Source organism: Eublepharis macularius, chromosome 17 (genome assembly GCF_028583425.1).
Source record: "Eublepharis macularius isolate TG4126 chromosome 17, MPM_Emac_v1.0, whole genome shotgun sequence".
Lineage (NCBI taxonomy): Eukaryota > Metazoa > Chordata > Lepidosauria > Squamata > Eublepharidae > Eublepharis > Eublepharis macularius.
The window spans coordinates 1,240,922-1,255,970 of NC_072806.1; the positions used below are offsets into that span (position 1 = coordinate 1,240,922).

The 15,049-nt window shown below is 51.3% G+C and overlaps 1 protein-coding gene across 6 annotated transcripts in view; it reads left to right on the forward strand.

The window, feature by feature from the left end:
• ARHGEF10L (Rho guanine nucleotide exchange factor 10 like) overlaps positions 1 to 15,049 on the forward strand; it is a 119,544-nt gene that overhangs the window by 26,847 nt on the left and 77,648 nt on the right. For all 6 annotated transcript variants that reach the window (XM_055001440.1, XM_055001439.1, XM_055001441.1 and 3 more), the window contains 3 exons: positions 4,472 to 4,571; positions 7,932 to 8,213; positions 9,190 to 9,217. In XM_055001440.1, the coding sequence (XP_054857415.1) occupies positions 4,535 to 4,571; positions 7,932 to 8,213; positions 9,190 to 9,217 (347 nt within the window). In that variant the 5' untranslated portion in view covers positions 4,472 to 4,534. The remainder of the gene's footprint in view (positions 1 to 4,471; positions 4,572 to 7,931; positions 8,214 to 9,189; positions 9,218 to 15,049) is intronic.

Consider the following 15,049-nt stretch of genomic DNA (forward strand, 5'->3'; position numbering starts at 1 on the left):
TCATGACCTTTGGCTGACGAAGAGAACTGTGATTCTCGAAAGCTTATGCTACAATAAAGTTGGTTAGCCTTAAAGGTGCTACTGGACTCTTTTTGATTTGGCTGCAAATGACTCTTTACACCCAGAGCAATCCGCTCATTTTGTAATTTTATGTTTTTATCAAAATGGGTAGCTATCTGTTAGTCTGTCTGTAGCAGTAGAGAAGAGCAAGAGTGCAGTAGCACCTAGAAGACTAACAAAATTTGTGGTAGGGTAGGAGCTGAGGAAGGGAGCTGTGTGACTCACGAAAGCTCATACCCTACCACAAATTTTGTTAGCCTTCTAGGTGCTACTGGACTCTTGCTTTTTCTATGTTTTTATTGGCACAGTTGTGCTTAAGTGATAGAGCAAAATGAACAATATTATTGATGCTGGTTTATCATGGAATCATAAATGAACTAATTTTTTTAAAAAAGATGAAATGGCGCTGCTGCAAAGAGGAAGTTATTGATTAAAGGGCCAAGGTGGGAGGAGCAGGTGACAGACTGAGGACGGGAGGCGCTTTCTAGAACTGGATGGGGACTGGCTTTTCCGTGACTGGAGCCTTCCTTGAAGCGGAGTTTGATCTGGGTGCTGGGGCTGCCGGGCCTCAGGCTTTGCAGCTGGCAGGGAGGGCAGCACCTTTGCTCCACTCCTCCCTTTAAGAGGAGGGGCTGCCTCTGGCCTTCCCCGTGCATTTGCTCCTCCCCAGTCTGATTCCAGCAGGGGAGCAGAACAGAGTCAGAGGCCCTTTTCATGCTCCTGGGTTTGAAGGCACCATCCTGCAGCTTGTTAACGCAGAACGGGGTGAGGCAGGGGTGTGCGTTCTGGCCTGGCATTCATGTGAGAACCCATTTCAGGCGTTAATCCAGTGAAGCCTTCTGTGTGCAGATCAGCATAGCGTTGGGAAAGGACATGATGGGGCATCAGCCCAGCCCCCTGTGTCCTGTGCTCATTTTCTTTCTCTGGGGTTCTGGGCTGTGCCTGGGAAAGAGGGGATAGACTGACTGATACATGGGCCATTTCCACATGCCCTTAAAGGGACAGCCCACTCACTGAATGCTGGAGGCTTTCCCGCAGAAATCTAGACATCTCCATTTGCAAAACGGTTGTCAATCATTTGGCTTCTGTTTTTTGGGCACCTTTTCTGGGAACGCACTTTCCTTGGTCACAAAAAAGGCACCGAAAAAATGGAAGCCAAATGGCTGGCAAATGTTTCGCAAATGGAGATGTTGCCAATGTTCTGTGAGTGCGCCATCCCTTTAAGGGAGTGTGGCGACGTCCCTAGTTGTACGTTGTGGAGTGTTCTGCCCCACACGTTTGTCTGATCTTGTTTGCTGATTTCAACATCTCAGGGGATTTCACTAGTTTTATTATTTGCTGCCTTTTTCTGCAGTTTTATGTCTTCTTGTTTAGCGTTTGTATTTCCATTGAGCCGTTTTATTGATTTTGTTCTGCAACCTGCCTTGGACACTTAAAAATGTTTCCAGTAAATAGTTTCTCATTGATCGATGGCATCACTTTACAATGCTTCAGCCTCCTTTGAAAGCCTCCGTGGCAGGTCTGCTGGGCGGTGCTGTGGCAATTCCATCTGTGGTCCCCCTCCTGTACCTGTGATGGCCTGTTAGTACACGCAGGTCAAATGTGACGTTTGAGTGACGAACGTGTCCATATGAACTGAACCTCCAGAAGGAGAGAACCAAGATGCCCAGCGGTGGGTCTGTCCAAGACTATTAATACTGACAGATGAGGGGTCTTCATGGCAAGTGAGGTGTGATTCCGGCTTGGTCATTCACTGCTACTGGTTTCATACTGGTGCCCTGAACAAACCGACCCTGCCGCTCCTCCGTGCTCCCATTGCTCTTCTGTTCTTCAGAGGATGGGGGGGGGTGTTCTTTGGGCTGTAGGGTCTCTTCTCTTAGCAGTAGCTGAAATTATTATAGGCAAGAGGCAGTCTTTAAGACACCCTTAAAAACAAAGATTTGCCAATGAATTTAGCGTCATGTTGGCTCCTGGGATGAACCTGGTTCTTTTCTGCAGTGTTTTATACAACATATCCTCTGCTAAATGAAGAAGATGGGCTTTTTAAATGAGTTATTGCCAAATGAGTGGCTGCACATTTCTATATAGCCTGGTGGCATAAAGTAATCTTTCTTTTTGCATGCAAATGCTTTAAATTTCTCTGCTTTTAGCAAAAGAGCGCATCACCGTAAAAATACTTTCAAACCAATTACATTACAATAAAATTTAAATAGGCCAATAAATGGGCTAATAGTACAATCCTAAACATAGTTACACCCTTCTAAGCCCATTGACTTCAGTGTGTGTTAACAGGTACAACTGTTTAGGCATGTATTGTAAATCCTTGTAACAGATCTCTTCAAGCCCTTAGCTGATCCACTGTGATATTGTGGAATATTTAACAGCAATAGAACTATCAGCAACAGAATGTAGACAAATGCTAAATCTTCTGAATAGAAAGTGAAAGGTCAGTTGGGCTGGGAGAGAAACGTCAGGCAGGGCCTAGAGGACACAGAACGGGCAATCATCTTTAAAGCAGAAAGCGGTTTTAAAGTACACAGAGACTGTGCACTGGAATGCCTCGCGGCCATGAAGAGTTCAGAAGCCTGCTTGCCCCTTGACAGCCGCCATACGGTCACCACCTGATTAATTTTCTCTCAAGCTAGTTAGCCTTTTAAAAAAACCCAAAACACATCCAACTGGTTCCTGCAAGCAAATCAGCGATGGGAGGGAATTAGCAGACCGATTTGCTCCCGAGGCTCCTAGAAAATACCTGGTGGAAATTGCTAATTACTCTAGATTTTTTTGTTTGAGAGGGGGAAGAGGGATCTCTTTGTGGCTGCAGGACAAATTAAGTTGATACCCGTTGCAAAGGCTGATGGAGGAAAGCAGCAGCTGCGAGGAAACGCTTGCAGTTTATGCGCTTGTGGACGCTGCCGTATGCCGGCCCCGGGAGCTTAGTGAAGGGATGTCTCCCCGTTCCCCCCCTGCGTGTGTGTGAAGGGTTGCAGACGGAGAGCCAGGATCAGTTGTGTCTTGGGGCATGGACACAAGATGGCAGGCTGGGCACTGACTAAGGCTTACTTGGAACAGCACAATAGGCTGCCTGAGGCTGCCCAGTCAGTTGATGGCTGAGGTGGGGCTTGAAACTTGTGCTGTTGATGCTTTCCTGGCTTGTTGGTGGTCCGTTGGAGTCTTTCCTTCCCCTTTCTTGTGTGGTCCTGAGGAACTGCCCTGTTGAGGGGCAGAATGCTGGCTGTTCCGCACATGCATCCAACTGAATTTCCTTTGCAGCAGTTTGATGGGCGTGTTTGGTTCCGTGTTGTGAGTGCTCAAGGAGGGCTGTTCCTGCAAGGTAGGCTGGCTGCTGACCTGGGGCCCAGCATGTTGCAGCAAGGCAGGCCCCACCTCTCCTCAAATCAGTGGCTGCAAACCAAACAGCATGAAGCCGCAGCCAGCGGTCAAGAGCGCTATAGGCAGCTTTAGGCAATTGAAGGAGCAAGCCACATTGCGTGCCCCAGAGGAAGGAGTAGGCCAGTCCGTCCCCCAGCCACCTTTCCGTGGGCAGCCTGCCTCTGCTTCTAGCAGTCAGAAGGGGTTCAGGCTTCAGCGCCAGAATATTCGCCAAGGGGCCTCAGCTCTCATCTCACAGAAGAAGGAGTTTGACTTGGACTCTCCAGTACAGAGGCTATGACTTCAGGTGACGTCGGCTGGCTAATCGCTGCTGCTTTCCTCTTCTGAATTATTTCCCCAAGATTCCAACAGTCACGTCATCTTTTGTATCCTGCCTTTTCTCCAGGCAGCTCAGGGTGGGTCATGTAATTCTCCTTGCCTCCATTTCCCCCTCACAACAACCACCCTGTGAGGTAGGATAGGCTGAGAGGGTGTGCCTGGCCCAAGAGCACCGAGTGAGCTTTCAAGGCAGAGCGGGGCTTCCTTCCTACCTGGGCCTCTCGGATCCTAGTCCAACACTTTGTTAGACTATGATGGAAACAAGAAGGAAAGTCTTCATGGAAATCTATTGGTAGGGGACGGGACCTAAAGACGTGCACATTTATTGCTGTAGGAAGATGGGGTGTGAGTTCCTCTTGTTTGAAAAGACAGGTAAGTTTCCAGGCATCATATAGAAAGAGGGGTGGGTGGGGGGAGGACCAGAATTGCTTTTGTTTTATGTGCGTGCTTTGCAGCTGTGTGGAGAATATGAGCGCAGCTTCTGTTGAAAATGAGACCGATCAGGCAAGTTACTTTTAACTTTTCATAATTACGCATACCTTCTTGTCGCACTGCAATTTGGGGCTTGAAGTTGCTAGCTATGGGCTGTGGCAACTGTACTAGACAGAAAAACTTGAAAGACAAAAGCCAGGGGGGGGGAATTGCTTCTGGGAAGGACAGTCCCCGCCCTGAACCAGATTTCCTCTCCTTTTCTCCCTAGGAAAACCACTGGGGAAGGAGCCAGGAGAGGCGCTGCAGAGCTGAGTGGGCGTGAGAGAGAAAGATGGCCTCTTCCCAAGCGCCCCCAAGTTCTACGCTAGGTATTGTTGCCTCATCACTTAACAGAGGCGGCCTCCTCATTTCTCTCTAGAACCAGCATGTGGTCCTGAATGCACAACACACATCTGGTGGCTTCTGGAGAATTCCCAGAAATTCAGCTTTCACATAAACAATGAACAACTTTCTAGACCTCTTCCTTGCTGGGAGAGAGCAAAGTGGATACGTGTTGGCAGGCAGGCACTATCTGAAACATATTAGATGTGTGTGTGTGGGGGGGTGCCTTTTAAGTCTGCGCAGTCAGTGTTCAGCCACCCCCCTCCATTTCCCCATGAATCAAACACTGCTGCAACTCCAGAATGCTAGCAGCCCCTCCCACCCTATCTTCGAAAGCCCTTTCCCAAACGGGAGCGTGCACAGTGATTACTCTGCAGCAGCAAAGGAAGATAGATGCTCTGTACATGCTCAGATGCACCTTCCTCTTTACTAATATGGCACATGGTGCAGGACTGAGCCTTTGCCCTACTAATCCTGACACAATTACTGCTTAAACACGTTGGCTGCTTGAGACAGATTTTGCAAAATGTGAGGCAGATGATATTATTTGACTAGCTAAATTGCAGCTTTGCAATTTGCCTTTGATCATTGTTGCAAATGTTCCCATCCTCTTCTTGTTCTCTTGCCTTCTGCTGGGTACCTGCAGATCTGACCTTTTTTTTTCCCACCTGAGAAAGAGTTTGGTGAAATATGTAAGCTTGCATATGCCTCTGCGCCAACTGGAGCTGATCCAAAAGAAAGAGCTGGCTTTTATGGACTCTGTATCTTGCTAATAACGTGACAAGGAAAATGGTGTCAAAATGGTTTGGAGGTTGCTCCCCCCCCCCTCCACTATGTAACCCATACAGCAGAATGAGCATCCTTGGGGCAAGCAAACACAACCTATTAGGAGGTTGGCAGCTGGCTGTGATGAGCACGTGCAGGGCTTTTTTCCAGCAGGAATGCAGTGGAACGGAGTTCCGGCACCTCTTGAAAATGGTCACATGGTTGGTGGCCCCGCCCCTTGATCTCCAGACAGAGGGGAGTTGAGATTGCCCTCCGCGCCGCTCAGCTAAACTCCCCTCTGTCTGGAGATCAGGGGGCGGGGCCACCAACCACGTGACCATTTTCTCCTAGGACAACCCACTGAGTTCTACTACCTCTTTTCCCAGAAAAAAAGCCCTGAGTACGTGCAGAATGAACCCCTGGCTTTTCTGCAGTTGGTCACAGTCAGGCAAGGTCCGTGTGCTAAATCTGGAAGAGGCAGACACGGGATACTAAGTTGGACCTTCCTTGGCCGTGTTCCAAACTGACCTATGCAGGCAGTGAAAAGAACAAAGGATGTATGTTTGTGCTTCTGGGTGTGTTTTGCTTTCTGAGCTGCCAACCTTTGTACAGCTTCTGCCCTATTAACTGCCTTGGCATGCACAGAAATTTAGGGGCTGAAACTCTTTCGGGCACAGAAATAAAGTTGCGGGGGTGAGGTGTCACCTACTAAATCCCTCTGTGTCGGCCTGCTGTTAGTGGCAGAGGAGCAGGTCCAGAAGAGCGCGCGTGGCCTGCCAAGCAGCTGCGTCCTAATCCCCACCTCCCACGGAGGAACTGCATTGTTGCTGAAATTCTCTCCCCCTTTCTTTTGGCCTTCCTCAGAATCCCTGGGGTGCTTTTCTTACCCATGACTTACAAATTTCCCTAAGAATGTTTCCCTTTTTCAACTGAATTTCTTCCCCCACCAGCCCCAAACTTCCAGCAGGGCCTGTGGTGCCAGCGAGGAACAGGGCACAGCTGCAGCCTGGCTTCACTGGGAACCCTGCTGCCCTCTTTTCTGTGGGCCCCACTTAGAGATGGGCACCGATTTCCCCCTCACCCCAGCCTCAGAACTGTTGCTAGCCTTATCAAAACTCGTTTGAGTTGCTTCAGAAGTGATGTACAAGCACAAATCTCTAAATGCGTCTCAGAACTCCATAGAAGATGAAGTTCAGAGGGGTGGGCTGTGATCAGGTGTTTTGCGTGCGGAAGGCCCTGGACTCCGTTCCTGGTATCTCCAGTTAATAGTATCAGGGGGCAGGTAACACGCGAGGGGTTTCTGTGCCCGGGGCCCATGCATCCTTCCTCCCCAACCTGGCGTTCGCTTGTCATGTGATCCCTTCCCATTTATAGTCTCCTGTGTCACAAAAGAAAAACGTCTTCCTTATTTCTGCAATGCCTGAGCTAGGCGGTGGCCGTTTCCACACAGGTTGTCTGCCCTTTGCATTCTTCGCTTTTGAGAAGTGAGTTCCCCCCCCCCCGCTGCTTTCTCATGGTGCATTTGTGCACCTCTTGGGGTTTCCCCAGATTTTCTACCATCTTTTTCAAACCTGGGCCGATTCCAGACGACTAACCTGAAGACGCTGCATGCCGCCATGTTCCGGATCGCGATGGGGAAAACGCGATATTTCGCGTTTTCCCCGTCGCGATCCGGAACATGGCGGCATGCAGCGCCTTCAGGTTAGTCGTCTGGAATCGGCCCAGGTTTGCTCCAGAGTTTTGTGGAAGATTGCAGTAAAGCCTGAATAGCTGTTGTGTGGGTGGTCGAGAAGAAGAGGACTGCGCCAGTAAGGTCCAACAAGAGAAAAAGGTTTGGAGGCTGCTGTTCTCTTTTCTCTTACTGTGTGGGTGGGAAAATTCTGATTTTTTCCCTGCTCTACTTGGCAGCCATTTTTCCTGACCCTGTCCTTGCGGCAGCCACTTCCGGCCTCCTCCTCCTCCTTTTAATTTTTAAAACCAGCCCTAGAATATTGGTATATCAATATAACGTTATATCAATATTTGCACCAGGTTCTCTGAACTTCCACCTTTCCACCCCCCCTCCCCGTTAAGTCTGTTGTGGATATATCCGCAGAAAGGCAATGGAAGGGGCTAGAGACAGTTCTTTTTTAAAGGGCAAGCTGCAGAGAACCTGGTACACATGGGCACAACGTGATGTCAATATAAGCATATTCTAGCACAGTTTTTTTGTAATTGCAAAAACCCGGGTGGCTCATGGGAGGAGGGTGGCTGCTGCTGGGTGGTGGGGGGTGGAAAAACTGTGGAAATCTGCCTTGTGGAAGCCCAGTTGCTGCTGCACCTTATCAGTGGCTGCCCCAGCAACGGGGAAACCTCACAAGCCTGTCCTTGTGTGGACAGTCCCAGTGTCGTGGTAACAGGCTTGCCGTCCCAGGCCCCGGTCACATGTTTTGGTCCTCCGGAGACCTTGGAGAGCAGCTGCCAGTCAGAGCAGCCAGGACAGGGCGACCAGGACAGACGGGCATGCTGTTATGTGGAATGAGCCCCCTGTTGCCGGTTCCTGCTCTTCCCCGACTCACTGCGGCTTTCTCACCTCTGTACAGGAGGCCGGTCCGTGCAGGGGGCTCCAGAGGCCTCGACAGATGGGGAAGAAGATGCTGGGGAGGCGTTTGTGTTTGAGGACAGTGAGGAAGAGGAGAGCCCCAGGCTGGTCATGAGCAAAGCCAGGACTGAGCTGGGCACCCGGGAAGCCCTGCAGGACCCTCCCCCCAGGCGGAGATCCAGCATCAGCGATGACCTGGAGCCCTTGGACGAATGGGAGGCCGAGGAGGCGCTGCTCGAGGGGCAGGCCCTAGTGACCCAGGCAGGCTCCAGCACCAGCCTCGGTAAGAGCCCGTGGGCCAGAAATCTTGGGTCTCCTTCGTGCTGGACGTGGGGTCCAGTCCAAAACCTGGCTGCCTTGTCACAGCTCCCAGCCTCAGCAGGCTTAAGAGCCAGGGTTCTCTGGAGACTTGGAGGCCAGGGGTGGGTGGGGCTGCTGAGCAGGACGCCCGTGTGTGCGCCCACGCCCAAACAAATGGGGTGGCCAAGCAAGGATCCTTCATGCTGCTTGGGGGCCGAAAATCTACAGGAGCCACTTTTCTTTGCATGAAGTCATGTTGGTAGGAGTGAAAACAAGCAGAAATTTTGTCCGTTGCGGCAACATTTATTTGCACAGCGTGTAGGCAAGGGCAAAGTTACCACCCAGGCCCAAGACGTGAGGCAGTTAGGCGTGCTGGTGACTCTTCACGGTGCTTCGCCAGCAGCCTTTCCCCCTTTAAAAACGTTATTGCTAAGCATATAAAATACAGCCATGGCAAACAGTGTTTATAGGGCATTGGCCTAAGATAAGGCAGTCTTCTGCTGGCTTTTGTGGTACGGAGATCAACAGTTCCACCCCAAGCAGAAGTGCTCCCTTCTGAGCCTATGGGGGCCCCTTTCTTTTGCGTGGCTCTGCAAGTGGCCAGCAGTGGGCCCAGTTAAAGGCCCCCGAGCTCTGCCAGTCAGTGCACGGAAAAGGCCTGTGGCTTTCATGCAGGGCCAGCCCGCTTGCCTAGGGTTAGGGAGGGGCCTCTTTATGTCCCTAAGGCACGATGCTGGTAAAGGCTGAGGGGCCGTAGAGGCCAGCGCGCCGTTTCTCAAGCGCCTCTGGGGCGCTTCCAAGCAGTGCAGGAAGTCCTCTCAGCACCTGGGACTTTGGAGGAGACTGCCCCTGAAGCTGGAGGCTCACAGCTAGCCAAGGAGTGTTTGCAGAGCTGTTGGTGCTGACGCTGCGCTTGGGTCAGTGGCTTCCACTTACAGCCTTCTTTTCCTTTTGAACAGATTTCCTGGGCTCACAGCCACAGACAGAGTAAGTGACTCTAGTTTCATTTGGGGCGCTCTGTGTTTATGCTTTCCCAAAACAAAAAGAAGAGAAACTCCTTGGAGAAAACATCGTAGCTGTGGCCGCAGGGTTGGTGGCTCCGGTGCAGACGCTCACCGTGGGGAGTCGTGCTCAACTTTCAACACGTGCAGCTGCCTCGCAGTGTCTGACCATCCCGGCCATTTAGCTCACCTCCTCTGACTGGCAGCTGCTCTTTCTCCAGGGTGTCGGGCAGAGGAAGCCTTCCCTGAGAGCAGCGGTGAGATTCTTGAACTGGAGATGCTGGGAATTGCAGCTGGGATCCTCTGTAGGCAAGGCAGGGGTTCGGCTGAGCTGTGGCACCTCCTTGTCCCTGAAGCTGCCACGCTGAGTCCGGCCCCGTGGTCTCCTCTGCCTGCCAGAGGCTCTCCAGGGTGCCAGGAAGAGAAGGCTGTTTCCCAGCGCCCGCTGCCTGTAACGGGGGGGCTGAATCTGGGACCTTCTGTAGGCAAAGTTGGGACTCTGCCATTGAGCCACGATCGTGAACGGGCCCAACTGTGTTTATGGTTTCGTCACTTTTTGTTGATAAAAAGTGCCTTCCGTGATGATTGGAAAGGGCAGCTGGGTTAGTCTGCGACAGCAAAATTAAAAAGTCCAAGGGTGTCTGTTTTGCACCTTGGTGCCAGCTGGCCTTCCTGACAGAGGCATAACTGGCAGAATTTTGTTCCTGCATTTCTTTGCCGGGAAAAACAGCACCGGCAGGATTTCAGCCTGCCAGGCCACTGTTGGAGGCCGAATGTTTTGGTCAGGATAAGGAGTGGCGGCCTATGTTGCCAGGATTCCAGCCTGCTCACAAGCCGTAGCTAGTTCTCCTAGTGCTGGGGGGGTGGGGGGGGGAGAGGGAGGTCGTTTGTGCTTACTCAGTGGTGAAGAAACGGTATTTGAGATGTGGAGCCCCCCCCCCCCCGCCCCCCGCTGCCGCCCCAGAGTGTCCGCCCTGGGCTCCATTACATCAGTCATTTATATCATGCCTTTCTATGCATCTGTTTAAGGTCACGAAACCATTAAAACTAATTAAAAGAATCGAAAGGCTCAGTAGAAAGTCACTGGGTTAAATATGCAGCTTAAAGCCATAGCAGGAAGCTGATAATACCAAGTCAGTCTCCTGCCCAACAGGAAGCTGCCTGGGAAGGAGGTGCCATCACCGGGGTGGCTCTGTCTCCAGTGGCTGTCTGCTGGATCCCTTCTAGGGCCTCAGTTGGCGACCGTGGCCTCTGGGTTGTCCTAGGGCACAGTGGTCCCTTAGAGGCCCATTTGTTGCTCTATGGATCACTTTGAAGAGTTTTGCTTGAGAAACCAGGCGGGAGCCGTGGCTGCTTCAGAAGCAGGAGCGGGGATGTGCTCAACGCAGCACAGCCTGGGCAGGAGGCAGCTGATGGCCTCTGCAGTCAGTTGCTGTTTGGATATTTTCAGCGGCTGCAGAGCCTGGTGGTCTTTCTTAGGGAATCACCGCGCAGAGCTCACCAGCTGGTAGCTGCCTTCTCAGTTTTTGCAGCGTCTTGCAGGGATCATTGGTGCTGGCTGCTTCCTAATAGCTGCAGCGCTGACGGCCGGAGAGAGTCCCAGCATTATAGACATGACAAAGGGTGTGACTGGGAAGTGAGGTATAAAATACTTTGAGGCAGCTGTCTTTCCAGTCTAGGGTATTCCCAGGGCAGCTGTCCTCCCCAGCTCGTAAATCATTGCAGGGTAGGCAGCCTGGGCCGTGTCCATACAAGAGGGCCTCCGCTTTGTGCTGCGAAGCCAGAAGCTGCAGGCATTTGCTTCCACTCCTCCACCTAGGACTGGTGGGCTGACATTCTGGGGGGGGGGGGGGTTGGCCCCAGGTCCCTGGGGAGCAGGGGCTCATGGAGCGTTGTTCTGTTCAAGATGGGCTGGGGGCTGCACAACTATTCCTTTGCCCACTAAAGCTCTAGGGAAGCCGGCCAGGTTTCGAATCTCATTTGACCCCCACCTTTAAAAAGCCAGCTCTCCTTAGCCCTGCAGAGGTTCTTGCTCTTACAGAATTCTTTGCAGTCTTTGGTGGTGGCTGACGTAGGGCTCCGGAAGGTGACTTTGGGGGCACCCAGGGGCTTGCATGAACACCGTGAGACTTTAAAAAAAAACACACACAATCTGAGTCCAGTAGCACCTTAAAAACTGGCAGAGTTTTCTCCAGGGCGTGAGCTTTCTCGAGTCAAAGCCCACTTTGTCAGATGCAAAGAGGAAATGTTCAAAGCATTTAAAAAGAATGCTCCAAAGTCGTGTCACAGTCAGCTTTCGCACTCCTTCCCCCCGCCCCACTTCCTTGCAAAGGCCTAGACTGAAAGGAAAGCAGGGTCACTGGTCCCATCAGGTGGCAGGTAGTGTGCCACCCTCTGAAAGCAGAAAGCTAGCAGAGCAAGGCATTGGGCTAGGAGCCTGTCTCTTTGCCGTGCAACTTTCTGTGTGTTTAAGGGCCCAATTCGATGAGATGCTGGGGGGGGGTCTCTGGTCAGATCTTCTTGATTTTTGAAAAGTAAATGTCCGTCACGTGGTGTCCCGGCTTGGATCAGAGCTGTGCTGGGCCAGGAGGTTGGACTGAACCCATCTCCTTTCTTGCCATTTGAACACCGCCCCCCCCCCCGGCTTTTATTGCCACTGGAAAGGACAAAAGATAACCCGGGGTGGGAGGGTGACGACAAATGTCTTTCCCCTTCCCCTTCCAGTACTAATAGCAGGGGACTTATGAGGATTTCAGTAGATGAAACTGTGTTGGGGGAGAATGGTTACATCTTTTGCCCCCGTGTTTTGCTATCCCAGTCCAAACTGGGATCCTGCAGCGTTTTTCTGTTACCTTAGGAACATCTGATCACAAGTCTCCCAGTGTCTTGTCTGTTTAGGCCCTTAGACAGGAATGGGGAGGGGTGTGCAGAAAATGGCCTCCCCCCGTGACCACAACAGGATTTCACCACCTCTGCCGTCTCCATTCCCAGAGAGGAGGTGAAATGGAGTGCATATCTGCTGCCCCTCCAGCTTTCCAAGAGGGCCGAGGGTGGGCAGCTTCCCATAAATGAGCTTGCCTCCCCCACCCCGCCCCAGGGCTGACAGTTGTGGTAAATCAGGTTCATCTTCGTTCTTCTGTGCCTCCACACATGGGGACTGCGCAGGCGCAGGCCAGCCGCCGGAGAATTTTCCATAACTTCTATAGCTCCGAAGGGGCCGTTTGTCGCGCGCTTCAGCGACTGTTTTCCCGCCCAAACGGTCACGTGCTCCTCCAGCGACCAACGGCCCCTTCCCTCAGTTCTCTTCTTGCCGCCGCTTGGGGAGAACGTTAGCTTCGTTGCTCTGCGCTTATTGCTTGTGATTGATCTTCTGGTTTTTTGGACATCGGTTTGGACTTCGGACTTCGCTTTTTGGATACTGATTTGGACGGTAATTAAAGAACGGTTTTTGACTCGGACTGGTTGACCTCTCTTATTTGCGCGCCCCTGAAGATGGCCTCAAAGGCGCTCTTCAAGCGTTGCCTGAAGTGCCATACTAAAATGGCGCAGACCGATGGCCACGACCTGTGCCTTTTTTGTCTGGGGGAGACCCATAATGTGACCGCCTGTAAAATCTGCCAGGGGTTCACAAATAAGGCCCGTCAAGATAGGCAGGCCCGGCTGAACTCCTCGCTCTGGAAAGCGGTCATGTCGACGGCAACACCGCTGCCCTCCCCCAAGGCTGGCCCAAGCCCCTCTGTCGGAGGGCGCTCGAGAGCGGGTTCGGTGTCCTCCGCTCGGTCTGCACGCCCCGCAAGTGCCGCGGCGTCGAAGACAACCTCTCCAGCGCAGGGTTCGGCGCGGCCGCCCCGAAGCGCTTCTTCCACCGCGTCGGATCCGAGAGCTGCCGCCTCGGGACCGAAGATCGTGGTTCCGAGCCCTCGGTCGGAACCGACGGCTGGGTCGATTCCGGTGTCAGCTTGTGGCTAGATAAGGCTCTTCCTACAGGTTCCCTTTCAAAAGCAAACAGGAGTCCATTGATTGAACAAGGAAACTTTACTGCAGAAAAGGTCCATTATAGTCCACTGTCCTGAATAGGAGACTCAGGATGGTACACAGTCATTGTTACCAATGAAGGGCAAAGCATGAGGTACAAAGTAACAATACCCATCTGGATTTGCCTCCCCCCACAGTTCTCAAAACAACATCTCTCAGTCCTGGGAAGCTGCTCTCCTTCAAGGCCAATGCTTGGTGGAACGGTGTTAGACAAAACAGTCGCCTCCGGTGGGAATGCTGCCTGGGAACTGGTGCACCTGGGAAGAAAGCACTTAAACACTAGAAGCATTAGAAAATGGAGTCAGTACAGTTTAGATATACACTGGACCTGACATTCTGCCCCCCTTAAAACAGATCCCCCCCTGGTTTATATGGGTAGCGAGTATGAAAAGCTTTGGTTAATCTAGGAGCATGAACATGTACAGAGTTTACCCACTCATCGTACCCAGAATCAAAGTCCTTCCATCTAATGAGGTAAAAAAGCTGATTTCGTTTGAGTTTAGAGTCCAAAATTTGTTGCACCTCATAGTGTATTTGGTCGTCAATCAAAGTTGGAATGGGTGGAGCTTTGATGTGCCACTTGTCATCGGTAGGAGCCCTTTTTAAAAGACTGACATGGAACGTATCGTGTATGTGGCGTAAGTTCTTGGGCAAATTTACAGCAACAGTCACTTTATTTATTATTTTGCGCACAGGGAAAGGTCCCAGGAATTTCAGAGCGAGTTTGCGGCTTGTCTGAGCTAGTTTCAGGTTTTTTGTGGAAATATACACATGATCTCCAGGTTGTAAATCCCATTCGGCCACACGATGGCGATCTGCGTATTTTTTGTAATCCAGTTTGGCTTTTTCAAGATGCTTCTTAATAAGAGTCCATTGTTGCGCCGCCTCCCCCCACCACGAAGATACATCTGGCAAATTAGAGGAATGGAGAGGGGGAGCGTCCAACGGGAAGGGATTGAAGTGAGCTCCATAGACAATTTTGAAAGGGGCCTCTCCAGTTGAAGCGTGTACACTGTTGTTATATGAGAATTCGGCCAGAGGGAGAAGGTCTACCCAATTATCTTGTTGGAAATTAATGTAGCAACGAAGAAACTGTTCTAGTATCTGGTTTGTTTTTTCGGATTGTCCGTCGGTTTGTGGGTGGTGGCTTGAGCTGATGCCTTGCTCAATATTCAACATTCTCAAAAGCTCCCGCCAGAAGTTGGCAACGAACTGTCCGCCGCGATCCGAAATCACCTTGGACGGAAAAGAATGTAATTTTACGATGTGTTTTAAAAATAAATCTGCTAGTTTTCGAGCGGTGGGTATAGCAGTACAGGGAATAAAATGAGCTTGTTTGGAGAACAGATCTACCACGACTAAAATGCAATTATGTCCTTTTGAAATAGGTAGATCAGTGATAAAGTCCATAGATATTATTTCCCAAGGTCTGTTGGGTGTTTCCAATGGTTGCAGGAGACCCGGAGGTTTTCCTTTTCTGGTTTTGGCGCTGAGGCAAATGGGGCAGGAACTAACATATTGGGAAATGTCTTTGCGCATGCCCGGCCACCAGAACTGCCTTTGGATTAGATGTAATGTTTTCAGATACCCATAATGACCAGCAGTGGGAGCATCATGACAGCGCTGCAAAACCTCCAGCCGGAGGCTGTCTGGGACATAAAACTTGCTCCCAGCTAGCCAATCCCCCTGTGGGGATTGGACCAGTTTGTTTCGCGGAGCCTTATCCCCCTCCTTTTCCACCTCAGTTTTAAGTTTCGATTTCCACTCCTGGTTGGCCGGGAGG